Raw genomic sequence first — 27,991 nt, forward strand, 5'->3', positions numbered from 1 at the left:
CATAAGTGTTTGAACTAGACTGAATCAGTCAATTAGTTGCACAATTGAGTAAGTTTACGAGTTACTGATCCTGTTTTTTTGTCGTATATGTTTGATCCTTGGTTCTAAAATTACCAAAAAATAAATCTCTAGTGTATAACGATCTAGCAATTGGTTTTAGTCCTCGAGAAATTTGAAATTTTTTACGTAAATTAATAATTAGGAATAATAAAATGGTCAATAACTGTTAGACTTTGTACCTTACCAGAGAGAGTCGTGGACGTATATAAATTACAACCCGAGTACGTATAGAACAGCGAGAAGCTGCCGCTGTTGAGTCGCCTTCTCTTGAATGGATCTTTGCACACGGTTTTGTTTTCATTTCTCTCGACGTGCGTATAGTATGGTACACACAAACATTGCACACTGCCCTAACAGAGTGTTATACGTACGTATATACATCAGGCGGTCGAACGAAATGGTTTAGTTTCAGGCACCGTTCATGATCGAACTGTCAAGCGGCCAGCTGATCCCACGATTTTTACAACCCTCCTGAAGTTAGCTTAGAAGTACGATCTCTACGCGTATACGAAACTCAACGTATCTCTCTGTCGGTAAATTCGCTTGTAAGTCCAGAACTACCGAACCGATCTTCACTCCGTTTTTTTTTTCTAGATCGCTGCGACGTTTGGCCAGATTCTAGAATATGTTTCGTTACAACCAGATCAATAGTTTCGAAGATATAACGATATTTGTGAGCCAAGTCGGAACGGGATATACACACTTCCCTAGTGAGAAATTTCTATTTCGTATAATATTGTAAATATGCATAGTATTTCGCAGAGAATTGTTAATTTTAGTTAAAAATCGTATTATCTTGTAGATTTTTTACTGAAAATCTACAAGTTTTAATGAATATACGAAATATCCCAATTTCCCTAAAAGTTACTAGAAAATCGTAGAAATGATTTTGACCAGATTTATACGTACGCTGAGAAAATTTTTACCGATGGAGGAAAATTGCGTTGAAGAGTTTTCAAAGTCTCGACGAGTTGTACAAAAAAAGTTTAGCCTGCACAAGAATAGTAACGTTACTGCGGTACGAGCGTAATGGCGAAGTGAATAAAGCGGTTATACGTCGACTCTTGAAACGTCGTATCGGCGTATAACGTGACTTGCAGATGGGGTTAAATTTTCCCGTGAGTGTAAAGAAGAGACAACGCTTGCTTACCTGCCACAATGGACGACCAGGCATTATCGGGGATGTCTTGATGCGGAACAGAGTCTCTTGGGAGGATAAAACGCGGCTGGGTCTGTGTGCTCAGAGACCGGAGTAAAGCGGCACAAAAAGTGTCGGCCGGTCCCCCGGTCCAGCGTATATAACCGTGACAAGGGTGCGGTGGTGTTGGTTGAGGCTGGGGGCGCTTCTATATATGGACCACTTACTCATTTATACAGCGTATATCGCGTACTAGCTGCGAGCTGATCCGCGATTTTAAGCTAACTTGCTTAAAAACAACTAGAAACCGCCGATGCCGATGCTGCGGGGAAATATTTGACGGTAACTAGAGATGATAGCAGTTATACCGTTCGATTTCAGTGCTGCATTCTGGGAATTACATCTATTGCCCAAAATTCACACAGTTTTATATGGAGGCTATTTTCAACGCGGGTTGCCAGGCGCTTTCACGCCTAGCTCGCCGATCTTTGAGCATCATGGTACGCACGTACTCAAATCACGCACTCACGGATCGCTTTCGACCATGGTGTTGGAGCTTTGCCAAACTGATCTTTGACGCGTCACAAGGTCGCTGTACAGACGGAATTCACCGAGTGACGAAATGCTTTCACGACGTAACTTCGTTGTCAAGTGTCATTCAATACCGAAGACAAGTCCTGAGACAAGTTTGTCAAGAGATTATGAATGGAGTTAATGGTACATCGTTTCTGTCATTAAAATGATCGATAATTTCTACAGAGATGAACGATTGCCATGTGCAGCTGATTTTTTATATTTATTAAATTCAACTTCACAGGCAATTCAGCCGTCAATCAGTTACCAAATATTATTATTCAGACCGCATAACGGCTGATTATAACATCCTTAGAACAAATCAGATCAGGTGAAAAGTATTATCAAAGACGCTATGTCGATTCGATTGGCACGATAACAACGCCGACGCGATCATTTGTCTTATTTAAGCACGACTACAGTCCGCGATGCCAAAGTACAGAGATGATCTAATCTGGGCGTCATGGTCCGATTTTGTAAAAGCTTAGCCATGTTATAACTACAAGGTAGCGTGGCCGAGCGGTCTAAGGCGCTGGTTTAAGGCACCAGTCTCTTCGGAGGCGTGGGTTCGAATCCCACCGCTGCCACTTTCTTTTTACTTCTTGGTTTTTTTGCACCGTCTACCAACTTTTACCCTACCTGACCGTGAAACTGAGCTGGCTTAAGTTCACCTTTTATTTTCCGCAAATAGTGGCGAACAGACTGGCTGCTCCAAACCCACGATCCACTACTTGAAGGGCCCAATGGGTTACGTCGGATCGAGGCACTGTGGTTCACTTATATCAGGAGTACACGTTAACGTTGAAGCTGGCACGATCGAAACTACGGGTGTGGATAGCTATTGTCGCACTATACGCCGAGAGGAATTTCTAGTCGTTGTTACTGTACACTCCTCAATTTTTATCGTTTGTACGATTACCGGATTATGTAGTTCGGGGTAAAAGATGAAACCAAATTTTGGAACTGTAAACAGAAAATCTAGTTTAATTTTGATTATGGTCACTTTTACTGTACTAAAACGATTAGACTAGATTTTGTGCTTACAAGTATACTGCTAATTTTTATTCCGTAACCAGCACTGTATTGTGATTTCGGCTGTGGTAAAAAGTTAAAATAGTTCACGATTGTGTGGTAACCGTGTCTAAAAATTTCTCTCGGCATTTACTATAAATATATGACTTATACGTGCCCGTGCAATTTGCCAGGAGCAACGAGGCGAATCCTTTAATGGCAAAGATCCCACCCTATGAGGAAAGGCAGCATGCATCATTCAAAATGATATAGAAAAGCGGGTTTCGGTTAAATTTCCTATTTTCGAAATCACTGATTTCCATCTAAATACGAATGTTGAAATCCATGAGGCGATTGCGTAACGTTCTTATCGTCTTTGTATCGGATTCTATATATAATCATGGTTTTTCTACGGACGGTAAATCAAGATTGATAATGTTAATCGGCATCAGAAATTCTAACGATAAATTGATTATACCTGATTTTTGTCTTCCGTCTCCGTTATCAGTTTTCAATCATAAATCAGCTTTCCGAATGTTATACGTGTATACATATACATTCAATAAACTCGCGGTATTATAATTAAGTGAAAATGAAATCCACCACGAAACAAAAGATCTACTCCTAATTCATAGCCTTTTTCTACGACAATGAAATAGCAACAATTACATCAGGCTGAATCGTAATCACCATAACGAGCTTAAATCAAGTTACAGAAAATATTCCCGCAAAGCATCCCTGCAATAGAGGGTGCAGCTCTGTTTATCTTATAAACTCTTCCAAGTGGATGGTCGCCTGTTGAAGTTGTTGTTAGGAAAGACTAGCCGCGACTTCGGTTGCATAAAGTACAACATCCCGTAGCTGATAACGATAAGCACACAGTGCAGAATTTGGTTGAACGTAAAAAAGGTACGCTGTCATCTGAAAGGAGAAAGCTGGATCCTGCATGTTATCTGCGCATATAAAAGCTCGCGCATACACGGCGTCGCTATAAGGCGGGAACTTTATACAATACATACATACTCAGGGCACCAACAGTATCCCGACGAGCTGGAAAGATTCTGGACTAAGTTGCATGCTGCTACCCTGATAGCGGGTTCGCGAGGGAGATGCCACCCTGGACCACGCCCTTACTCCCTGGGTCGCCGACACGCCGGGTCATCTCCGGTGGATACAAACACTTCCTTCCATTCCGGGCAGACATCTCTAAAACAGTTATAAACCTGTTTTAAATCCGGTCTGCCTATCCTAGGTGACATGGTATGCATAAATGTACCCATAGTATACAGATTTGGCCTCCTGCAAGTCATGTAATTGAACAGTTACGTAATGACATTAATACATAGATATAGATGTAGAATAATGAATAGGGATTATTTAACGCCAATCAGGACGAATACAGAATTTAGTACTCTGTTCCGATTTCTCACATTCATACTTTCCTGCAAGATATAAAATAATTAGATTGTACTTATTCAAGGTCGATCCAGTATCGACGTAATTATAAATCGTTAATTTATTATACTGTCTATTTTGGGCTGATGAAGCTCTATCTACAATCTCTGGAATGTCAATGGCACATTCTGTGATCTCTTTCATACAATGTTTAAATAATCTATAAATATATATATATATATACACATACATGTATGTGTCAACGACGAGTGGCCAATCGGTAATCAATCGGATCAATGTCAAGCCGATAAACGCCAGGTTCGATGTGATTAGTAATCCAGTAGGATAGCATGGTGCAAAAGAGCTGGGCTTAAAACGGTCGAGCTACTGCTTGAATGCACGGCCCTCGGAATGAGAAGAGCTACGATATTAACTAGGAGACCATAGCTGATTGCACTAGCTTATAAGCTAACCAAAAATATATTCGAGCTTAGGGTTTTTGCGAGAGGTTAATCACTCGTTAAATCTGGTGTACACTTTTTCATAAATGTCTTGAAATCTTTTGAAATAATTTGAAACCCTCTGAAATCTTAAAATCATTGAAAGCTCTTGAAATCGCTTAAAATTTTTTAAAATCCTGTGAAATCTTTTGAAATCCCTGAAATCTTTGTGATCTTGAAATCAGGTAAACAACGAATCGATGAGTGATTAACATCTCGGGTTTTTCTTTCTCAATTCAGGTACTTGCTACCAAAAGTAAAACAATCACTTGTGAGAACATTACGGAATTCTTCGATTGACGATTACTGTGATTTCTGCATATAAAAAGCGTACCTCGTAATTGCTTAACTTATCGCGTAGAATCCACCGTGAACAGTGATATGCGTGCATTGTTTCTTAGAACGATTCAATTTTAATGAGACAGAAATGAAACAAACGAAGTTAGGATACCGCGCTTATTTCAATTACTGGGGGAAAATATAAACAACCAACGCAACATCTAGAAACTTTAACGCCGTTTGGTTGCCGATAGTTGTCACCAGTTGTCACGGGAATGAGATATTCTCAACGAGAATTCAGGAGTTCCGTGGCTGAGTTGGTCGTTTAAGAAATAACTATTTATATTTAATAAATAACCGTGCCCAGCGTCTGAAACGATGGCCAGATGTCATCTCTCACGACAGCTCAGCCTACTGACTGGTAATTAAAATTACACGTATATCTTTTAAAGATATTCACGCGATTACTTAGGTTATGTCTAAGCCAAGTTACATAATTCATAGTTGCTTAATTCATCAATTTTCAAATATAAACGTTATCTGTGACACTTATTATCTCAGCAATACCTAGCTCGTCAATTTTATATCGTTACTTCGTCCCTGCAGTTCTGGAAGAATAACGAGTCATTCTACTCTAACAGATTGTTTATTCGATTAGTTAACATAGCAATTCGTATCATCATGAATTTGAATCATCTCAGAGCTTATATTAACTGTGAAACTGCAACAATTGCATCAGAAATAAATCCTGGAGTCACTATTCTCGTACTTTGATATTTTACTATTCTCATAATGAACACTGGTACCTTTCAGGCAAGCTTGGTAACTATGGACAACTTCCACTGGTCAGAAACTGCGCCATATCTCAGGGCATTATTCATCCACAATTTGCAAGCTTCATCGCCCAAAAATACACAACTGCACCAAAACTAACGGCCACAAGCCTCATGCTAACCTCTGTACCACAGGTCAGGATTTCTTATTATTTCTCAATTGAGATATCGAATAGGTTGGCAATGTAAAATTCCACACCTACTCAATCAAAGTTTCCGTTTTCCTTAAATGATGAACAATTTTTTTTGATCTGTACTCAATTGTAGCTTTGCAATGCAAACTATCTATGACATATTTGAATACGAGATATCTATACTTGTCAATAGTTAAAAATGTCAAAAAAATGGAAATCATTTCGAAAATACGATATTCCTAGCTGTTGTTATACAATTCTTATCAATAATATTACTCACTGAACAAACTCATGACTATTTTTCATGTGAGCAGCTGAACCTGGTGCGATCAATAGCCTCGAGTCAACGTCATTGTGCTCCAATAACTGGTGATCACGTGCGTCTATGGCAAGCCGAGCGAGTTACTTCTGCTATCCTAATAGGACTTCTGCCTGCTTGCATCTTGCTTGAGAATCCATTTGTCGACGTAACGTTATCTGTCTTCATGGTCATGCACAGTCACTGGTAATTCAATCTTATTGTTACTGATATTTTTTGTTATTGAAATTTCACTTTTATCAGTCGATTTTTATCAATGAGCTCAGCAAGAGTAATTGCAATATGTCAATATAATACTACCTTTGAATTCATTGCAGGGGTTTGGAAGCAATAGTAATCGACTATGCTCGACCGATAGTTGTGGGTAATATCGTCCCAAAAATAGCTCATTTTGCACTGAATCTTTTTTCTGCCGCTACACTAGCTGGTCTGCTTTTGCTAATTTATAATGGTCCGGGTTTGGGGAAAACTGTGAAGAATCTGTGGACTGTTGGCAAAAGTGAAGCTGCAAAATAGAAAAGAGAAAAAATAACAATTACGCGTGTTCACGTTTTGTGTAAAAGAAGAAAACGACAATATACGACTATTGTTTTAAGTTATTAGAAATTATATAGTTGGTAAAAAAAAAAAAATTTACCATTGAATAAATTATTGTTTGCCATGATAAATGAATGTAGCTCATTATTTCGTACATGAAGAAAAGATTCGGCATATGTACTTGTAAGATATTGAAAACGTTGTTATAAGTTAAGTGAATAATTTGTTGTACAAATTTCGTTTCATGAAATATTGAAGAAAAACACTGATGTAATTAGCTTCAAATAGCGATAAAGTATTTCGGTAGTAATCATTGATTTAAACTCAAAATGATGAAAGCAATAAAACATTAAATCATTATGCATACACCTGTGTAACAATTCTTTCTTCTTTTTCCTAGTGGCTACAATTAGCTAATTGTTTTGAAACAAAGTGACTATGCCACTAGGTCCGCTGAAATTTATTTATTTACCTATTTTTAAAACCCTGTGGTAATAACTCAATTTCACTGAGTATTATGGTGGCTATTTTTATTAAAACAATTCTAAAAAAGGATTCACAATGTATGTAATTCATCATAAAGTAGCACTACTTAAATCTAGATTTAGTACGATGCAAATACACTGCTCAAATCTGTACAGCGAACGAGGACAGGTGAATCTGAGCCCTTACTCAGATGAGACTTGAAAAAATGCTATATCAATCCATTCCGAGCTTTGTCTTGCAGAAATTCATCGTTCAATTTTTTTCAACATCAAATAATTCGTAAATGCTACTTTTGCACTCAGCTATGCTGACAATATTTTGGCACTTTTTACATTATATATTTCTGGAATGTATACACGCTGATTAAATTGATATTTCCCCAAATGAATTTTCAAAATAATTCTAATGAAAAAAAAAAATTAATAAATAACTCGATTGAAATAATGTCAAAGAATTTCTACAAGCGGTAGCTGAAATTCTTGCGATTATAGTATTTATGGTTTTTACCCAATGCTAGACTGGCCTTCCTTCGTTATATAAATTGTAGTAGGTACTAGACGTTTTTCTTTTTTTAAATATTTTTTTGTTGCTTTCTTTACATACTCTTACAAATTCTTTGTATCCTTTCTTATTGCACAATATGATTACCTAGAAACATTTGATGGTTGCATACAACCGTCGTTGTCACCGTCGTCAACATCATCACCATCATCATCATTAACAACATCATCGTCGTCGTCTATCTTTATAGCGTTTTTATTACACAATAATCATCAAAAGTTACGAGCTCAGCAACTCTAATTAATGTACAATTATAGATAAATCGTTACCCACATGAAGCATGACAGCCAAAAGATATTCAGTTCAGTAATACACAGATGATTATAATAAATATAACCAAAAGTTATTGCTAAATTCAAGTTTATTCTGCACTCATGATTTTTAGTGATTCGACAGTATTACTTTTCTCTTTTTTTTTTTCACAGCCAGAAAAATTCTCAATCTCACTATTTGCCTTGATTTGATAACTAGCGATAGTAAATTTATGCAATTTCGTTTGTACAAATTCATCTTAAAACTGAAACTTAATAATGTACAAATAATCAAATCTCTAAAATTAGTCAAGATATTTGAGAACACCCACAATAAATATCTAACAGATGCCAGTGCCCCATGTGAGTGATTTTTATCTTTTACATTCCTATTGATTTCAGATATGGATCAACTCAAGCCAAGTTCGTAACAATTAGTTGAAATTCGAATATTATTCTGAGATACAACTCGTGCACATCATTTGAAGTAACTTGGCATAAATGTGCCCATATGTGAGCACTGACCATTGCATTTTGATGTTTGTGTGATTATAGCTTTGCAACAGTGTAATAAAACTATTTGTGAGTAGTGCGGAGCTGTCTACTTTTTTTTTCGTTCTTTTTTTTTTTAAGAAGCACGTATTTCTACATGAAATTAAGTATCTTAAAATAATATTTGAAAGTCGAAAACACAAGATCTGTTTGTCAACACAAGATGTGAGAGGCATTATTGAAATTATATTTCTACAACTAGTTATATATGTATAATAGTCACACACACCGTTTTTCAATAATCTGTGTTATCTATCTACTTGTTAATTTGTTGCATACTTCTTTTACATATTAAAATATGATATTTCTTAAAATAAAGATTATCAGCAATATTTTTAATCGTCATTATCATTATATTAGTCTTCTTTATAGCAAAATTTCCACTGCTCGCATCAATGGCACATGTGCGCACAGTGTTCGTTCTATTTATCAAATCTTTATTATCGCCGCCTTTTTACCCCTGATGCTGTTTTTTCTTCAACGTAATTTATTCTTTGAGGTTGTTACTTTTTTCCTGAACCACCCTGTAAGTTGTAATAAAAAGTTCATCAATTACAATACATAAAAAACAGCGCGAAAGGCTGTTTGACAACCTATGAATGAAAAGTATTGTTGCAGAAAATAAGATTACATCGATATTGAAATATCACACAAATTTATGTAATTCCAACTACTTCTACTTTACTACTTCAGCTGCTACATCGTAGAAATTAATAAAATTGGATTAACTATATTATTGCTTTATCAATATAGATCTATTAGAGTCCACTGATGACTCTTAGTGAAACACATGCAGCTGAAGTTTAACATTTAGTCGAAATATTAATTTATATTTTATTCGTAAATACAGAAAACATTCACTATGACATGAAAAAAATTATAATCTAGAAACGAATTGTTGAAAGAGACAAAAGTTGTAATCGCGAGACGAGTAATTAAATACTCAACAGATAAATCATACGTCTTGCCAACGGAAGGTTGAAAAAAAAATAAGCCATTGATATTGTTTGCTGCAGTATACATATCTGTTCATTCTACTGTCTAGAAGTAAAGAAAATTGATATTCTTTTTCAGAGATTATTCACTTCCAACAATACCACAATGATTATCAACCAAAAATAATAATGAAATTTGGTTGTGGGTCAAAAATAACCTTAGAGGACTCTCTACCCATCACCAATCGACAAATAAAAGTTGCTGGACATATTTTTTTACAATACCGAATATGCATAGTGCCGTGCAATCGATTGCAAGCAATACTTAAAATATATCACAGTAACCAAATATTGTTGCGATACTTTACACGCCATAATTGATAACAACAAAATTAAACGAGTGTAAAACGAATGCATGAAAGTACATGGAAATAGAAAGGGTATTTTGACAGGCAAGAAACAGATACATGTATACCGTGAATATCTCTTGAAGCAGGCAACTCAAATTCATGTTTGCGACAAAGTTACAGTGGAGTCACTTGAAATTGGTCAACTGGCCTGTTTCCAAAAATATTTACAAATGGTACAGAAAACTACATCAATCCAGAGTTTAACAATGAGATCTGATTGCAATTGATCAGATCTATACCTGCGCTAAGTCATAGAGTATATAGTGCATCGAATTTATCTGAAATTGTTATCAATATACACCGAGCAATATTAAAATTGTTAACTCTGACACTTAAAGAACATACAAAGTTTTCAGTGTCAATTCGCAAAGGCAAACCCTGCAATATATTTTTTTGAGTATTCATTAAGGATGTACAAACGGCAATACAAACATCAAGGCTCACTCAATGCCTGTAACTTTTAGCTCATGTACCGATTGACACAAATTATTACTAATTAAGGCACAATTGAGGCCTGCGTGGATTAAAATGAGACACAGCAAATGAATTTTAAACAGGCACCCCAATTCTATAGCGTTGAATGTTATGTGTATTGATCATGTGATGTCAATGATGTTCATGAAAACTGAAACATACTTTAAAGAATAAAGCATTCTTAACGACGGTGAATCAGAAATATTTAATATATATTTATATAGTGTGGAAATCTGAAATGAAAATGAATATTAATGTAAGGTATCAATGACAGCTGTGTTACGTAAGAGGAATAAATAATATCGTGAATAATAAATCTTGCAGCTAAAGTGTCATATCCTTTACCTCAGTGTTTGTGCTGGCGTCACTTATTGTTACTACTAATATTATTTCGTTTCTTCTAATTTTTACATAAGTATTCTCTACAAACATGTCATGAATTATTTTTTATATAAATAAAATTCATGATTATGTGTCTGTATAATTACAGCAGTACGGGTTTAACATCGTCATGCTCGAATATGAATTCAAACAATTAGCATAACTTTTCTCATTGGAATGTTTCAAGTATTGTTTCCATGTTTGCTGATTTTATGGAAACAGACATTTACAATCGTATTCGTAAATATCAATACAAATTATACAACACTACATTTGAATAAAAAATTTTTCTTTCATCACGAAAATAACTGGTGCACTTGCAAAGTAAAATATGAGAATTAATCATTGTGTAATTCTTAGGTATGATTGATGATGGCGTGGGACAATCACGATGCAAAGAACATTCACTAGGGGAAGCATAAGTAATTATTAGGTAGGAATTGAAACCTGAGGTGAGAATTAATTTCAAATAAAAGAAATCACCTAAAAACCATATTTTGCCTCGAGACAAACAAAGTTGAATAATTGACGCTAAGTATATGAGAGGACGCAATGTGTCTAGAAAAAAAAGAGGTATCATTACAAGCCATGTGAGAAGTGTATGGTCGTGTGTAGTCGTTGGAAGAAAAAAAGAAATGCACCTGCAGTAATTAAGGATATTGCGTCACGTGGAAACAAAAGTGAAGACAATGTTTGAACAAATTAAAAATAAGCTGAAACAGCGAGTGGACGGTTAAGCCAGCGAACGGGAGGCTACCCTTTTTTAGACGCTCTTTCGAAAACCGAAAAAAAAAATAATCAATCATTTGAGAAGAATGTCATCTTCCAATTATTCCATACCTGCGAATCGGCGCCGCTTTGTCACGGGTTTCATAGTGGACTGTTAGAACAACCAAAATACAACATATTTGTTACTTTGATGTTGTTATTGATTAGGCTATTAACGATGATAGTACATGGTGGTCAACGAGCGATCTGCGTTGGGGAATTTCTATTAGCTTAATCAGCATGTAACACATTACGTGTCGTTGTATGTACATTTAATAAAATGCAAGGGCATTGACCATCAGGACAAACACTGAGGAGAGAGGATTTAAAGACAGTAGCTCATAAAGCATTGGCCCCTATGACAACGTCGTGAAATATAGTTTTTTTTTCACCTTGCTAAACTTTGGAGCTTTACAAGCAGTCAAAATTGAGATATTACTTCAAGTTTTTTTCTTTTTCTTTTTGCAGTAATTTTGCTGACGAATACATAGCTTAAAAGTAGGTATAAAAATGTCGGTTATTGCGGACCCGTGTAACTGAGAATTATATTCGTTTTCCAACTTATGACTACAATTATGTGAGTAAAAATTCTTGGGCAGAGTATATATATACTGTTGATTGTATCTGTTTCTTACAACATAAATTCAATAACTTGTCACAGATTTTCAATAATAATACTAAACAGTATCTGTCACATTCTGCTACTAAGGACTACTAAAAGAAAAAAAAAAAAAAAAAAGAATATAAACTAAACATGCCACCTGAATGTGAGACCTACCACCAAGGATAAATTTTGTTACTAATAAAGCTGTCTACTTAGACACTGTACCCTTTCTAGAAATTATTTATGAGAAAACCATCGACTGTTTTTAAAAATATAATCTAAAGACAAATTATATGCGTGTGTGTGTATATATATATACACAAAATGTGTATATATATATATATATATATATTACTCAAAGAGGAAAGAATATGTGGACAATTACAGAATGCAATATGTTACTTTTGCACAAATATGAAACTCAATAGTCGAACAGATTTTTGTGTTTCTCTGTTACAGATGTATTCAAACAAAACTGCTGATGAGACAAATGGGATAAAAAAAACATGTACCGGGAAGAGAATGAATTTATAAGTACAAATTACTTATCTATAGATCGACTTTAAAATCTTCCTCAAAGATAGTCTTTGGAAGAAAATTATTTCATTCCATGCTGATGTAATCTTTGATCATTATCTATACTTCGTTCATGTTTAATCAAAAGTAATCTCACATCCCAAATGACTCATCGCGCAAATACCTGTGATTGAATACTATGATACAGTAAGACTGTCAACTCTCAATTATTGCCAATGTGTGTGCAGTACAAAAATACGTAAACGAGCCAGAAAGAAAAAGTGCTTCCCATAAACTTTTATGGGTTTTACCTTCCTCTTTTTCTTGTGCTTTTTATGTTGCTGGCTGTTCAACGGATTCCAGCTAGCCTGTGTGTTGTGGTCTATCATGTGACACGTTTGTGGGGAGGAGGTTTTTGATATTAGAAAGCTGGTATCGGGTTCTTGTCGACACTCAACCAAATCTGTAGCGGGCTCGGTTATGGAACATTTTGCAAGCTCTGTATTCTTCAGCGATTTTTCAAGCGCAGCTAACAATGAATGCGCCACCACTGTTGGCTGCATTTAATTGGGAGAGAAATGGTTAGGGATGATGTGTAAGTTAAAGCAAAGGCATAGTTGCTTCTCTTTTCAATTGAACAATCGCATAGGTTCAAAAACTTTTCCATATAGAATCAAATTCGAAATTGTTTTAACGTATAAAAAATGTAACTAATCTCTATATCAAATATAAATAGTCTAAATAAAGTGGATCACACTTCGATGACACTTAGTTTGAAAAACTTAGAAACATAATAGAAATAATTATATACTTATTACTCTCGCGTGGAATAATTTTCTGGAGTTAATTTTACCCATTTACCTCAGTACTAAACAGGTGAATTTCTAAACATGAGTTCCATATAGTTTGCCGATACTACAGAATTGAAAAGCTTTTGCTGAAACTTTGGGTACTGAACGAATTTGTCTACGGACTATGATACAAGTTAAATTAAATGCAACTCTTCATGGAATACGTATGTCCATATGTACATTGATGGCTTGTCGTTTTTTTTATTATCACTAGCAAGTAAAATAATGTAGCACATTTCCTGTAATACCGTTAAGATAATAGTTTGCTTTTCACACTAACCTCAGACTTGGACGAATCTGATATTGGTGGCCCGTTTACGGTGGATTGATCTAAATTCCTGAAACCGGGGGATACTTCATTCTGAAATTAAGAAACATATTTTTTAGGCTGAAATTTAGAGAACAAAGTATGAAACTTTTCGGAAACTAACATTTTACAGCAGACATGATAAATATCCAGGATACCGTTTAACATCCAGGAAATTTTCGTTAATGTTGCTAAATACTGTGAATTTTAGGTTATATGCTCATCAACTTGTCAGATATTAAAATAAATATCATATTGTTGTAAAAGTTTACAAGGTAATTTTGGAAAACTGCTAGCAACTAACCAAAAGTTGCTAACCTTTAGTCGGCCAACTTCGTTCTGCAATTGTAAGACAAGATTTTTCTCCTCTGCCAGACCAGACTCGGATTTTTCTAGTAGGGAGCGAAGCCTTGCTACCTCTGCATCAACAGCAGCCTTGTTGCTAATTTCTTGTTGCAATGATTGCAGTAATCGTGATTTTTCCTGAAATTTGATCAATCCATTGAAATTTCAAGACTGATTTATTATTAACTCCAATCCTAAGTTAAGCTCCAGTTCAAAATTTGAATAAATATTATTCGTATGAATGTTTGTACTAGATTAAAAAAACTTCCTTCAAAATGGATGAATTTGTGCTCAAATAATATACATACTGTATACTGACCTCTCGAAGTTTTTCTACTGCGTTGAGACTAAGATTTTTCTCTCCTTTCACTGGAGATGATTCGGATTGAATTTTAAAAGATGACAATTGGGTTTGGGCTTGGTGTCTGAAGGTTTCTGCTTCAGCTAATCTCGTTTCCAATTCAGATATTTTCTTATCGAGCTATAAAAGTAAAATAATTAGTTTATATTTCAATTTGATAGTTTTAGAACGGAAGTTTCAATGTCAACTTAAAAAGAGTTTAGTTCGAATATTACTAGAGTTTGAAAATTTTAAAAAATTTACTGAGCAGTATTAAATATTTTTGGTTGAAAAATGAAAAATAATATTACCCTCCACCGATCAGTATGTAATCTTTAATTTTACCTGTTCTGTGAGGCCAGATTTGCTTCGAAGACTGTCAAGTTCAGTTTTAAGACTAGTTAAAATTTCTTCTTTTTGTTTAATCTGTGCCTGCCACCTCGCTTCTTCCGATTCTAGGTGATTTTGAAGTTCGTTAAGTGTTCGTTCCTGTAAAATCATCGAACAATACGTATGAAAAAACCTATCACGTTGTAAAAAACACGAAATATTCAATTAAATCAATTATAACATACTGTATTGTGAAATATTTCTTCATAATACGACACCATCCCCCGTAGGCTCTGATTCTCCTTTTCCATGTCTTCTTGTTTACGTTTGGAGTCCTTGACAAGTGAAGAAACTTTACCTTCAATGGCAGTCAACCACTTCTCATGAGAAGATTCAGCAATACTAACATCGGGGAATATCCTCTGCAGTAACATGTCAGTGGATTTCTGTTCATCTCTTCCAACTTTCTGCGATAACTCCTGAGAAAAAACACAAAGAAAGCATCCATTGAATTACATTGAATAGTATAAAAGAAACTGTAATAGTCATTGACTCCTTAAAAAGAATCAAGCCTATCATTCGTCTGAGAAACAATAATGCATGTATTGTGAGAAGTTGATAACACGGGATCACTGCTGAACTTTCAGCATGTGATATAATAATTTCTGAAAAAATAACAGAAAAACTTACATCAATTGCTCTTCTGGAATTAGAACTTGTGCGAGACTCTGCTGCTGAAAGAGCTTCCATCACTTTCCAGTTCTTAGTTCGTAATTCCTATAGTAGCCGAAGAAAAAAAATTTCCACCAAAACAAAAAAAAGAAAAAAGAAAAGAACCAATCAACAGTCAGTTTACCATGCTTTGAATCGAAAAGTTAGAAAATTAATATAAACGCAGTTTATCATTCAAGCAGAATGCTAGATAACCTGAAGCAATACGAAACTTTGTATGTAGTGGAAGCAATTGATGATAGTTTTTCACCATCTTTGTAAACAGTCAGGTAAAATGTGATTAGACATGGTTAAGAAAGATATAATATCAAGTGGCACATGGCAGTGCAACACTTCATATACCTTCTTAATGTACGCTAATCAGAAAGAGGGATCAGCTTTGGTGCTGAAAGTTCAGGGAAAAAGTCTTATGCCAATGAGTTGCTGGAGATTGCATTGTTAAGTGCAAGAAGAGTGTTACTTAACAATTTTTGGATAAGCTTAAATAAGAAACCTGTTCACTGCAACGTTTTTTCAAAACTTTCAATAACTTCGAAATTAAAAGGATGAAGAGAAGCTTTGCTTACATTGTTCTTCTGTTTCTGAACCTCGAGTTCGTCCTGAAGATTTGTTCTTTGACGACGTTCGTTGTTCATATCGCTTTTCAGTGTCTCCAACTGGACAGTAAGCTTACTCAGCTCCGTGTCTTTCTGATTTACTTCCACTCTCAGCTTCTCCAGCAGAGTTTCCTTCTGTTCTAGTCTGCGGGAACAACGTTAACGAAAATAGTGTTAATGCTCCAAACAAGTGTGTTAAATATTAATACCTAGATATACATACAGCGATTAAAGATTGACTTACAAATTGTTGTGTTCAATATGTTGAATGTTCTTAACAGCCTTTGTTTCAACGCCATTTTCACGGCCTTCGGCATCTGGACGTTCCGTATTAGCTACTAACTGAGAGGCTAAGAACTCATTTTCCTCGCGAAGTTTTCTAATCTCCTTTTGCAGCTCACCAAGAGTCCCAGACTAAAATCAAAGCTTTGGTTAAACAAATAAGTGGTTCACATTAGCGACAACGAGGGTGTACAAATATATGTTCGACAATTCCACTTGTCTGTGAATCACTAATATTCTTTCAGATTTTCTAAAATTAAAATTATTGATATTTAAAGATTTACCTGTGACGAGAGTCTGTTATTTTCTTCTTGCAGTCTTGCAACTTCGATTTGTGATTCAGAAGAATTTCTCGCACCCTGCTGTAGCCTTTCAACCTCAACAGACAACATTTTCAGTTCAGACACAGTTTTGTGGGCGTTTCTAAGTTCCTCCTGGGTCTTGGCTAATTCTGTTTGAATCTTATTCAAGTCGCTCTGTGCCTTAGAGAGTTCAGTTTTTGCATTTTTACTTTCACTTTGAGCCTTAACCAGTTCACCCGCTGATTTCCTAAGATCTGCTTGAATGATATCGAAATCTTTTTGAAGTTTGTTACAGCTGGATTGCGAGTTCTTTAGTTCAGTCTGGGCGACAATTAAGTTTGACTGCGATTGTTTGAGTTCGTTTTGCGTCATGCTCAACTCAGTCCTGAGTGAAGTAATTTCGACTGCCTCAGTCTTTGCTTCGTTTTGAGAGACTGAAAGGTCAGACTTTAATTTGTTCAACTCGGCTTGTACCTTGTTAAGTTCAGCTTTAAGATTGTTGGCCTCGTTAGCTTCGTTTTTCACAGCGTTCAACTCTGATTTAACGGAGTTCAATTGTTTTTGAAGGTCTTGTTCGTGGCGAAGCGTATTTTGCAGTCTATGTTCTAAATCATCAATTGTACGATGAGATTCCTAATTAAAAAAGGAAATAAAAAATTATTTTCCACCAAGTACACGTTGAATAGTTGTTTCAATGTAGGATATAAGAAAGAAAGAAATGTTGGGGGTGCGGAAAAGTTAACAAACCTCGAGCTGTCTAACCATCTCCTGAAGTCTTTCTCCTGCTTCCTTATAATGCTGCAGCTGTCCCTGGGAATGCATTAACTGCTCTTGCGTCATCGCTAGCTGTTGCCTGTGCCGCTCAACATCAGCAGCGCTATTTTCACACGTAGATCGCAGCATCTGGATCTCTTGGTTAACGGTCATATTAATATTCTGCAGTTCTTGAATTTCCACATGTTTTTGGGCAAGTTGCGCTTTCAAGGCGTTCTCGTTTTCCCTCATCTGCGAATATTGTACCTCCAGTTGCTTTCTCTGTGTGACAAGTTCTTGCTGAAGATGTCCTTGAGTTTGTCCCTGATCCTCTTGCATTTGATGAATAATAGTCATCTTTTCGTTAACCTGGCTTTGCAATTGTTCTATTTGTCTGGCAAATCCTTGTTTCTCTGCAGCATGACTCTCCAATATGTGTTGCACACGAGTATGCAGAGTCTGAGCCTCGGTAGCTTTGGCACTCAAAGTTTCTTCAAGCTGCCTCACGTTCGCAGAGAGCCTAGACTTTTCAGCATTCAATTCTGAGCGCAATTCTTTTAGCTTATTCTGAACAGCAACACTTGCCTCTTGTTCATCAGCCAATGCTTTTTCCTTCTCTGCCAACTGTTTTTTAAGTTTAATCACAGGATCTGTGCGACCTTCGGTCCACTCAGAATGCTCTAAAGGATTATCTAATTGTTTGTTCAACAACTGATCAGTAAGAATTTGAATTTCAGACCGGCTAAGTTCTGCCTTCTGAATAAGAGGCATAAGCAAAGATATGTTGACGCCATCCTTGTCGCCCCCTAAAAAAAGTAACATGAAAAATTGCCACTAAACATTACAGGTAATTAGTTTAATTCAATTATTTTCGTCAATGATCATTTACCAATTTGTGCTAAAATGTCATTCCTCTTCTTCTTATTCTTAGATTCTTTAACCGATGACTGGACAGGAACTGAGATTTCTTTTACAATTTCTTTGGCTGTTTTAACAGGAGTTTCTTTTTGTTGCTCTTTAATTTCCTTGGGAGTTTCTTTGAGTGCTTGTTGCTGTGGAGCGTTTCCAACATCTTTTTTTTCCTCCTTTGCATCCCCACCTTTCTTAGGTTGTTCTTTTGCGTTCTTCTTAGTTTTCGTCGGAGTGTCTACGAGAGATTTGTTGACAATTGGTTCGGACTGTGTCATTTGATGTAAATTGTCCTTCTGCGAGGTAAAAATAAAAAAAAATAAAAAAAATAAAAAATAAATGAGTATATGAATAAATATAATATTGAATTGATAGTGTCGGAGAGAAAAATCTATTTCAATGAATTTCTGATTGCTTCTTTTTGGCGTGGGAGATGAATGGTTCGTAGATACTATTATCTATGCCTCATAGTGATATACCTATACAGTTTACTATTCTTGTTATCTTCTCTCGCGATATGGGTTACCAACCAACATATATAATAAAAAGAAGTGACAAACTCCCCTACATATTAGCATTAGTATCATGAAAAATACTGAGATGTCGATAAAAAAAATATTTGTGTTACGAATATAGAATTGCTCCAGCTGTTCAAACCCAGAATGACCGCAATATGTCCTACAGCTTTCCAAAATGCAGATTTGGCACTGCATGACGTTTTTTTTTATTCCATATTAAAAATTGCCAATGAAAAAACTTACAAACTCAAGTTTAACCCAATCGGATAAGCTCTATAGACATATTTATTTCAAGGGAGAATCACCCTATATTTTTACGTTTTGTAACTACTAAAGAGGTTGCAACGCGAGCAATAAGTCTTTCTAACAAAAATATACTCACGCTGTGACTACGAATAAGTTCAAGATCATCTTTGGGTTGAGTCAAATCAAAATGATTAATGTCTTCTGACTGGGGTTGTGAAAGACTGGGTTCTGGTACCAAAACCACCGGCTCATCTTTGTTGAGAAGAATCGGTTTCACTTTGTCAACTTTTCCCTTCTTCTTGTTCCCCTTGATATTTTTTTCCTCCTATTTCAATAAACCGAGTTATTGATTTACTTTGTAGAAATTTATACATTTTGAAGTGTTGGTAAATTCCTTGGAAGTAATTTATAGTTGATGAATATACTCTTATTGGTCCTAGTTTATGTTTATTAGTGATATTTTGTTCGATTTGGGGAAAAAGCAAACACAAACAACGTTTACTACGACTTCATAATTATTTACCGGTGGAAATTTCGTCATAGGATCTCCATTATTCTGACTTCTCGATAAAAGCTTAAACCTAAAATGGTGAAAGTTTACTTTTACTCGGTCTCATCTTTGGTAAAAGACTTGACAAAGTTCCAAATATAGTCCTATGAAAAGGCGAAAGAAGATCGTTTCACTCTAGAGATTGCAATTGGGAGAAACAATACTGTTCAAACTTACCAAGGCATGTTTATTAAATATTAGTGCAACATGACGTGTGCCAAAATTTATTTATGGATTGAAATTGAATAGGATCAGAGTTCGACATAGAAAAACATAAAAAGTGAATAAACTATCTGTATTAATTTACTGTACAGCTGGACAAGATGTGGTAATTTTTTTGTTACTACAACTTCTGTCATTAGTCATTTTTTTAAACAAATGAATTTCATGCTGTGAATTAGGTAGCAATTAGATTATAAAATCTGGTAAATCGAATCGAAGTGTTATTGTACCTAAAATTATGTTAAAAAATGTTGACACATCCACAAATGATTAGATATACAAATGATACATTCTTAGAATGCCGTAGTTTTGAAAAGTTATCTTAAAAATAAAATCCACAACAATTCAGAAACCTGAAATTATACAAAAATAAAAAGTTTTGTCGCGCATAACAGTCTCTTGAGGAGAATTTCATTTACCGGTTCCTACATAAGATTTCTTTACTCTTAAGCGTTTTTAACAAGAATTCAGAATAATGTTGAATGAAAAAAAAATTAGTAAGAAATGAAGAATGGATAACTAAGCGTTTTCTACCTGAATGGGTGCTTCGTCAATGAGTATTTGAGGATTTTCCTCGAATTGAACGTGCTCGGTTTTTTCATCTTCCCTGTCTTCCTTTTCTTCCTTCTTCTCTTTTACCTTTTTCCCCCCAGCTTTATTTTTATGCTTCTTCTCTTTACCTTTTTCTCTTTTACCTAATGAGAAACAGATGAATTTGTAAATCGCCAACATTCGGAGGTAAATACAGCTTTCCATATTAGCTGGTCAATAAATAACCATGACTCATTCCTTATTTAAAATTATAATTTGAATGAATTCATTGCTTCTAAATATACGACGACAACGTATTCCATGTACACATTATTCTCTTTCATGTCCAGACACAATATTTGTTAAATTTCAGCATAAAAAGTTATCGAACTTACCTATTAGCAAGTCATCAGGTAGCTTGCGTTGTTCAGCTATTGCTTCGTCGTAGGTTTTTTCTTTCGTGCCAAACATTAACACAAAGAGAATAACAGCAGCCGATGCGACTACCAAACTTACGCAAATCAGCCCTGTCTGGACGTCCATTTTTTTTTTGGTGGATTTTCTTCTATAAACACACGAAAGTTTATTTAAAAAATTTTTCAGAATTCATAATTTATCAGGTATCACTTGTTTTACGTAATTGGCGTTACGTGACTTGGATGGCACACAAATTAAGGTGATTAGACTTTACGATAATACGTGGTTAGTGAAGAAAAAAGGAAACGGAGAAATTAAAGACAGTGAGGGAGGAGAATTGAAAAGTGGGGCCCCAAAAGATAAGAAGTTCGGTAAATAAGGAAAAAGAATTCACAATTGAAAGAGGAACAAAGAATACGACTGATATGAGTCAAAAAAACATGATCAGACAGCTGAGAAAACTGATGGTTTGAATATCATCAGACATCGTGATGTTATCTGCCAAAATAGATGTAATACTGTCCTCGTGTTACTTTACGAATGCAAAATATGCTATAATGTACATACGCATTACAGCCAGACATATGAATCATAAGGCATACAGTTTCCAGTACTGTAGGGTTTCGAATTATTATTTTATCGTAGAGCTATTCCATACGCAATATAATTTGGCAAGAGATCTGTTGAAGCGACTGAAGCCAACTCAACAAAGCGTTAGCTCATACATTTCTTCTTTTTCTAATTACAGTTATACATTCGACTTCTTTGCCATAGTTTGAATAACATCATCCAGGCAACAGTTATAAAGAGGGGGTTAATTATTCGTAGTTTCATAAATGAGTGTATTCTATGTCAATAGCCTGCGCCATATTCTCACTTTCATGTTTCTTTTCTTCTTCAAGTTGAACTTTTTTCTAAAAATCTCAAATACTTTGCTGTATTAAGCTCAAAGATTGAAAATGATATGAAATTGCACGAGTGGAATTTCCAAAAAATATATTGAAATCGAAGTGTTTAACATTTGAAGAAAATCATTATTTCGCGATTTTAGCACTACTTTGAAAGAGTCTAGTTTGCAAAATAGAATATCTCATTCTATTCCAGTGCAGCAAATTCTATATAATGCCAGTGTTGGAAAATGACAACTTTTTCCTTAAAATGTGCATTGTTGCTTTAAACTTTTCTAACGTCAGCATCATGAATGCTGTTCAAAGTTCATCTCCTGATCAAATATAGAGCAATGAGTTAAAGAATGGTGTTGTTATAATCTAAATGATTATGGGGAAAAAAAGAGGACAAAGTCTTTAACAACGGTTTGCCACAATGTAAATCACAACAGACGCATCTCCGAGAGATATAAACTGGAAACCGTTATCTGTTTGACCATTCCACAGCCATCCGACAGATTTGCGAATGCATAAGCGATCCGGGCAACATGTTATTCATCGTAAGTGTCCAAACACAATTTGATGCAATGCTTTGCTTCAAAAACACGGATATGGCTTTGGAAAATGAATAATTGACAAAAGACATAAATAGTATTTACCTTCAAGATGTAAAGTCTGATCAAAAATATGTTAAAGAAATCAGAAAGGTGAGAATGTAAAATTTTTTTCTGCACCAACAGCACTATTGCTCGACCAATAGCGATGAATGTTTTGCACAAAGAACAAGACGATTGTTTATAACCTATGATAATTTTAGCAAAAAACATTTTTCGAATAAGTCTAGAGAAGAATAAAAACTAGCTCGATTTCTGCTGGCTCAACCTCGGTGACATTGTCAAAATTAATTGTTGTGACTTGACGCATTTTTGCACAGTTTTTGCGCCGAATTGAATGTAAACAGAGTGGAAGAGGAGCCACATTTTCGCCATTTGCGAGTGTTGATCTGTGCGCAATCGGAAAATGAGAATAGACTAGCGAAAGGGTGATTCGATTTTTCGGAGTATATGTATACAGGTAGCGGCGCTTGTGTGACGAAACAACTGTACCGTGACGGTGAATCGGAAGATTCGTATTTGAAACTCGTACTGACCGACAGGTATTTACAAATAGGTATGTTTTGCCTCGTGAATTTGGAATTCGGGAAACCGGGTCCCGTGAGATCAGAATGAATCACGTAGCCAGAGTGACCGAGAAGTACCAGGAAAATCGTGCGAGCTTCGGTGCACGCTATATTTGGATTTTGTAGACATGGGCCATCGGTGTGTTAATTGGAAAGTTAAATTGGTCGGCGTTAAAATGTAAATACGTAGGTACAACGTACGTGCAGAGATGAACCTAATTTACGAAAGATCAAACAGTGTTGGACCTCACGTTGCGCCGCACGCTTCGACAATTAGAACGAAATTACTACTATACTACACAATCGCGAGATATCAGAGATAAGCAGACGCTCGATTATTGTCCGGGGCAAATACCGAACTGCGATTTAACGACTGGGCGGCGAATTAACATTAATAGATGGTGCGTGGCGAAAAAAATAAATGACATATGGATGGGATGACAGAAGCAGAAGAAGCGGCGGGTGGTAGCGGTCAAACGGCACGTCATCAGTATACCAATGCCGCCGACTTGGTAGCATTCCGCACGTCCGAGGATCGAGTAGTGTACGTACGGCTTCGACAATAAAAACCGGTTCGTACTTTTCATCAGAAGGACGGAATTATTGCAGAATATTTACCGTTTGGGGGCCCACTAAACTTAACCACGTCACGTAATAATTGTCAGGCGAATCTATTTCGCCCTATATCTCACTAAAATAAGCTTACTTTTCTCCTCGACTTCAGACGAGAACTCCACGCACACGACACAAGAACTCTTCTGAGCTGTTATGGCCGCTCCGAAAGATTTTAGCTGAAAACCACGCCCATCGGATATTCCGAAACTCTGGATTGGTCAGCTCGCCTTGCCACGTAAGCAGCGCAGCGTGTACTTTTCACTTTCATTTACCATCGCGGTATTTACCGACTGTGCACGGACTCTTCGCGCGACTTGACGGCATGTTTGAAAAAGTACGCCGTGAAGTGAGCAGTTTTTCATGTATGTATGTTTTATTGTGCGTTAAATTGCACGAATGGCTTATCTTTCGGTTAGCTTATTTTCGGGCCGAAACAACATGCGAGTTTAATTTATCCTACTCGAACTATTTGCCATTGACTAGCGATGTGGCTAACGTGAGAAAATGAGTTGTATTGTCACTTAATCGAACTCGTATTTTGTTTCAGACCGAAAATAAGTTATTCAATTGAAACAGATCTCTTTTTTTCAGGGTGGCTTTCCTGATTGTGAGTGATTCTGCATCCTAAGTAACAATGAAATACATATATCGAATAAGTGTTATTGTTAACTTTCGATTCACATCCATGCGTGGATGATTCGTGAGTGTACTGCATGACCAATATTCATAATTTTTCGGCATATGAATATATTTGAATACGAACATGTTAGAAGAGTACATGCTCTATTAAACTATACATCCCCATCCTTGCTGTAAGCTTCGAATTGCACTATTTGTAAGCCTTTGAAAATTTTTCAAAACGCCTAATTGCAATCAGTAATTTGTAGAGTCAAATCATATACCTGATAGACCTACTGAACTTGAGGAAAAATCCCAGTAATCTTTATTTACTAATATTACAAATTTTGAAATACGTGTTAGATTAAAATACTAAACAGATTTTCATTTTTATATTTGATCGAACATTCCGTACAAGTGGAATAACTTTAGCCTAAGTATTTATTGGAATAAATAGAAACCAATACTTTCATTGGTCATGTATCAATTACCTCAATATTTTCAATAGATTTTACTGAATAATTATATATTCTGTAATAAATTTTCATAAGCAATCCAACGTGAGAAGGAAAATAAAATTCAGACATTTATTTACTACTGGCTTCAAAAACTAACGAGGTTCATTTTGGACGGTCACAAAAAATCAAGTTCACCACCGCCTTATAACTAATACGCATGTATGTTGCACTTAGTTTTAATGTATCCCGTTTTTTTTTTATACCACTTTATGTCCAAATTACACAGAAGTCATCAATTGATATACACAACTACATCACTCAACAACTACTTTTTGCAATCCATACATGTGCATATATAACTAATTTTGCAAACTTTCACTTCAAAAGTGTTTTGGAGATAGTCAAGCTCCAGCTGTTTTCATTATAGTTTATCCGCAGTTAGAGGAAGGAAATAATTTTCTGTTTTCAGAATTTCATATAAACCATTAGTTAGTGGATGTCGAAGGTAATACAGTGAAAAAAAAAAGTACAGAATACCTGTACATACCTTAGTTTTGAGGAAATAATTTCCCATCAGTTCAATTCGTGGTACATAAATTCGGAAGGTAAAATATCGGATTGATACTGTTTATTCTGCTTTAGCCTCTGCTAATTAGAGCTTGTGAAATTTTTAGACTGCATAAAAAATGCCTGACATTGTCTTGTATTTGGATAATATCAAGGGACTTCCAGTGATGCCCTTACCAGGCCAAAAGCCCCGAAATTCGTTCAGAGATCCGACAGGTAACCCAAGTGCCCCTGGGGCTTCACCCTACCCGACAAATAATCATATATCTTCGCTTGGAATGCTTACTCTCCTCATGCCCCTGCTCCCAATCCTTCCAGTTAACCTCCTTACGGTGCTCAGCAGCAGACAAACTCCTGGCCTCAGTCATATAATCAAATGCCGCAAAATGCTTCTTCCGCCTCCTATTCTCAATTGACAAATTCTGGTGCCTATCCAAGTCTTCAGAATCAGAATGCTTATCCGGCTAGAAATCCTTTTTTCGGCTCCACATTCCTTACCCATTACATCCAAACCACTCTGCTCCGTCTTCACAAAATCTAAGTCCTTATCAGCGCCATTCCAGTCCTTATAATCGGACATGAGCCATTGCTTCATATCCTGGTAGTGCAGGTCCTTATCCTCAGAGCACGAATTCTTGGCCAAATAGCGCCAACCCATATCTTTGACATACAAGTTCGAGTCCCAGTGTGTGTAATCCTGGGGGACAAGGTACGGGGGCCGTCTATAATCAATACGCTAATGTAACTACTTCTTTGCCGCCGCGGCATGCAACCTTGGCTCCCCGCAGAGCACAGTGGAATGTCAAGGTGAGATAATCAGTTGGTAGATTTTGCAAAACTTACAGGGTAAAACAGGAGTTTAACTCACAACTAGGCTGATGAAAGTATATTTTACTTATCTGTGTCTTCTGTGATTTTGTTATTCTGTAACTGAAAGTTGTACAACGTTTATTGGAAATTCTATCTCTTTTTTACAGCCCTCCCCAACAGTCGTTGCTTACTTTCTATTTATCGCAAACACAGATGCAAGGAAGTTGAGAGAGGCGATGACAAGATTGGGATCCAGCGAAGTAATCGTGATGGATATATTAGCAAATCGTACTAATCTACAGCGACAAAAAATTGCTGAAGAGTATAAAACTCTCTATGGAATGGTAAGCGATGTATCAGGATATGGTCAAAAATTTTTAATCTGTATACCAAATCAACAAATTTATTGTATGCATAATACATGTGAAAACAATTTGGGTTTCAGGACCTTAGCATAGATTTGACCTTCAAGCTAATTGGTAACTTTACCTTATTACAGCTATGATGATGCCACTACCGCAATATTATGCTAAGGAACTGCATGATTCTATGCGTGGCTCCGCTACTGACGACCGTCCTATCATTGAGGTTCTCTGCACGCTGTCCAACGATGAAATTAAGATGATTAAACAGGCTTACAACTCCAGTAAGCATCGTTGCAACATATGCTGTGAATTTCTAAATACCGAGTCTAAATCCTCCCATCAAACATGTATTTTTAGTCATATATTTTTATACTCAGAAAAATATTCATTGAAAATTAATACACTATTTCATTTCATTTCACTTCATGTTTTAGATCCATTTATCAATTTTTTCAAAGTATCTTTCCCATAGAGTATTCAAGAAGCTTAGAATACGATATCAGCGGAGATACTACAGGTAGTTTCAAGGACCTGATATTCCCCCTGTTCATTGCTGATCGTGATGAATCGTTTGATCTGGATCCAGCGGAAGCTCAAGAAGATGCTCGCGCACTTATCGGGATTGGTGGGCGCCCATTTTAAATTGTAGTTATACATATAGTAAATATATACCACGCCATACTTCAAATTATTACTATTTAGTATTTGGATAATTCACATACAGGAGACTTAAGTTTTGGAAGTGAGAAATCTACGTTCCTCAAAATTTTGGCCGAAAGAAGCTTTACCCAGTTGCAGCAAATATTCATAGATTACGAGAGTATGGCTGGACATGGAATTGAAAAGGCCATTGAAAATCAATACTCTGGAGATATCAAGGACGGCCTTCTTTCTGTCAGTGAGTTTTCATTTGCTGTTCCTATTTATTGTCCTGCCTCAATGTTGGTATATCGATTATTATTGTTCTTTCCATTACAACAGTAAAATGTCTGAGAAATTCACCTGTATTCTTTGCTGAGCAATTTTACAAGACTGTGCAGGGACCTGAAATTGATGATAAAGAACTTATTCGACTAATCGTAACTCGCTCTGAAATTGACATGCGCGAGATCAAGGAAGCGTTTGTTGAACTGTATAACGAATCTCTGGAAAATTATATATCGGTTAGTAAAAAAAAGTTCACTTGCAACACAATGACATATCTTAATTTTTGGCAGAAATTTCAATAATCCCACTACAATTGTAGTACAGATTTTTGTTTTTGGAATATAATTCGTCATTGTGTGTACATTTTTTTTTCCAGGAAGACTGTTATGGCTGCTACAAGGAATGTCTCATTACTCTTATTTCTTAAAACCTTGAATTGGCTTTACCAAAAAATCTGTCCGTCACACGTAACTACATTATTCTATCATCTCATCTGCTCATTAATATCATGCATTTAGAGCGAAGAAGTGCAGCTTCTAGCTGTTAATAATATCGTAGCTGCGTAATATTTTTCTTTTAAATTGACTGCTTTGTGTTACAAATGTCTTAAATTTGA

General features: G+C 35.9%; 4 protein-coding genes and 1 non-coding gene across 17 annotated transcripts in view; 3 read left to right on the top strand and 2 right to left on the bottom strand.

The window, feature by feature from the left end:
• The window catches only part of LOC124179835 (muscle-specific protein 20-like), a 31,634-nt gene extending 30,260 nt beyond the window's left edge, over positions 1 to 1,374 (bottom strand). Inside the window, exon 1 of one of the 2 annotated variants that reach the window (XM_046564636.1) lies at positions 1,211 to 1,374. In XM_046564636.1, the coding sequence (XP_046420592.1) occupies positions 1,211 to 1,234 (24 nt within the window). In that variant the 5' untranslated portion in view covers positions 1,235 to 1,374. Of the gene's footprint in view, positions 1 to 244; positions 377 to 1,210 lie in introns of those variants that run through there. The other variant, XM_046564635.1, reaches the window with a different exon arrangement.
• A 902-nt stretch (positions 1,375 to 2,276) lies between these two features.
• Trnal-aag lies at positions 2,277 to 2,358 on the top strand. The gene has a single exon. It is a non-coding gene; the product is annotated as a tRNA-Leu (tRNA).
• On the top strand, positions 2,359 to 6,956 carry LOC124179836 (succinate dehydrogenase [ubiquinone] cytochrome b small subunit, mitochondrial). Of its 2 annotated transcripts, none has more exons than XM_046564637.1 (4): positions 2,359 to 2,599; positions 5,770 to 5,924; positions 6,238 to 6,428; positions 6,560 to 6,956. In XM_046564637.1, the coding sequence occupies exons 1-4, from the start codon at positions 2,515 to 2,517 to the stop codon at positions 6,756 to 6,758; spliced, it is 630 nt and encodes a 209-aa protein (XP_046420593.1). In that variant the 5' UTR covers positions 2,359 to 2,514; the 3' UTR covers positions 6,759 to 6,956. The 2 variants fall into 2 exon arrangements, with proteins under 2 accessions (XP_046420593.1, XP_046420594.1); XM_046564638.1 differs by lacking the exon at positions 2,359 to 2,599 and adding an exon at positions 5,214 to 5,377.
• LOC124179830 (interaptin-like) lies at positions 6,661 to 23,844 on the bottom strand. Of its 11 annotated transcripts, none has more exons than XM_046564611.1 (18): positions 23,722 to 23,844; positions 20,927 to 21,096; positions 20,535 to 20,695; positions 19,365 to 19,553; positions 18,445 to 18,760; positions 17,550 to 18,361; positions 16,785 to 17,435; positions 16,463 to 16,632; positions 16,189 to 16,363; positions 15,581 to 15,667; positions 15,136 to 15,369; positions 14,906 to 15,049; positions 14,540 to 14,701; positions 14,194 to 14,358; positions 13,849 to 13,929; positions 13,029 to 13,274; positions 11,670 to 11,709; positions 6,661 to 9,153 (listed from the first exon to the last, which is right to left on the bottom strand). In XM_046564611.1, exons 2-18 carry the CDS (start codon positions 21,072 to 21,074, stop codon positions 9,107 to 9,109), a joined length of 3,828 nt encoding a protein of 1,275 aa, XP_046420567.1. In that variant the 5' UTR covers positions 21,075 to 21,096; positions 23,722 to 23,844; the 3' UTR covers positions 6,661 to 9,106. The 11 variants fall into 11 exon arrangements, 10 of the variants coding, with proteins under 10 accessions (XP_046420567.1, XP_046420568.1, XP_046420571.1 ...); XM_046564612.1 differs by having other exon boundaries at positions 23,634 to 23,749; XM_046564615.1 differs by lacking the exon at positions 15,581 to 15,667.
• Positions 23,804 to 27,973, top strand: LOC124179834 (annexin B9-like). Its single transcript, XM_046564633.1, has 9 exons — positions 23,804 to 23,865; positions 24,222 to 25,311; positions 25,429 to 26,080; positions 26,251 to 26,427; positions 26,583 to 26,729; positions 26,921 to 27,073; positions 27,173 to 27,346; positions 27,430 to 27,611; positions 27,752 to 27,973. Exons 5-9 carry the CDS (start codon positions 26,585 to 26,587, stop codon positions 27,800 to 27,802), a joined length of 705 nt encoding a protein of 234 aa, XP_046420589.1. The 5' UTR covers positions 23,804 to 23,865; positions 24,222 to 25,311; positions 25,429 to 26,080; positions 26,251 to 26,427; positions 26,583 to 26,584; the 3' UTR covers positions 27,803 to 27,973.
• The last annotated feature ends 18 nt before the right edge of the window (positions 27,974 to 27,991 follow it).

This window comes from Neodiprion fabricii, chromosome 4, assembly GCF_021155785.1.
Source record: "Neodiprion fabricii isolate iyNeoFabr1 chromosome 4, iyNeoFabr1.1, whole genome shotgun sequence".
NCBI classification, from domain to species: Eukaryota; Metazoa; Arthropoda; class Insecta; order Hymenoptera; family Diprionidae; genus Neodiprion; species Neodiprion fabricii.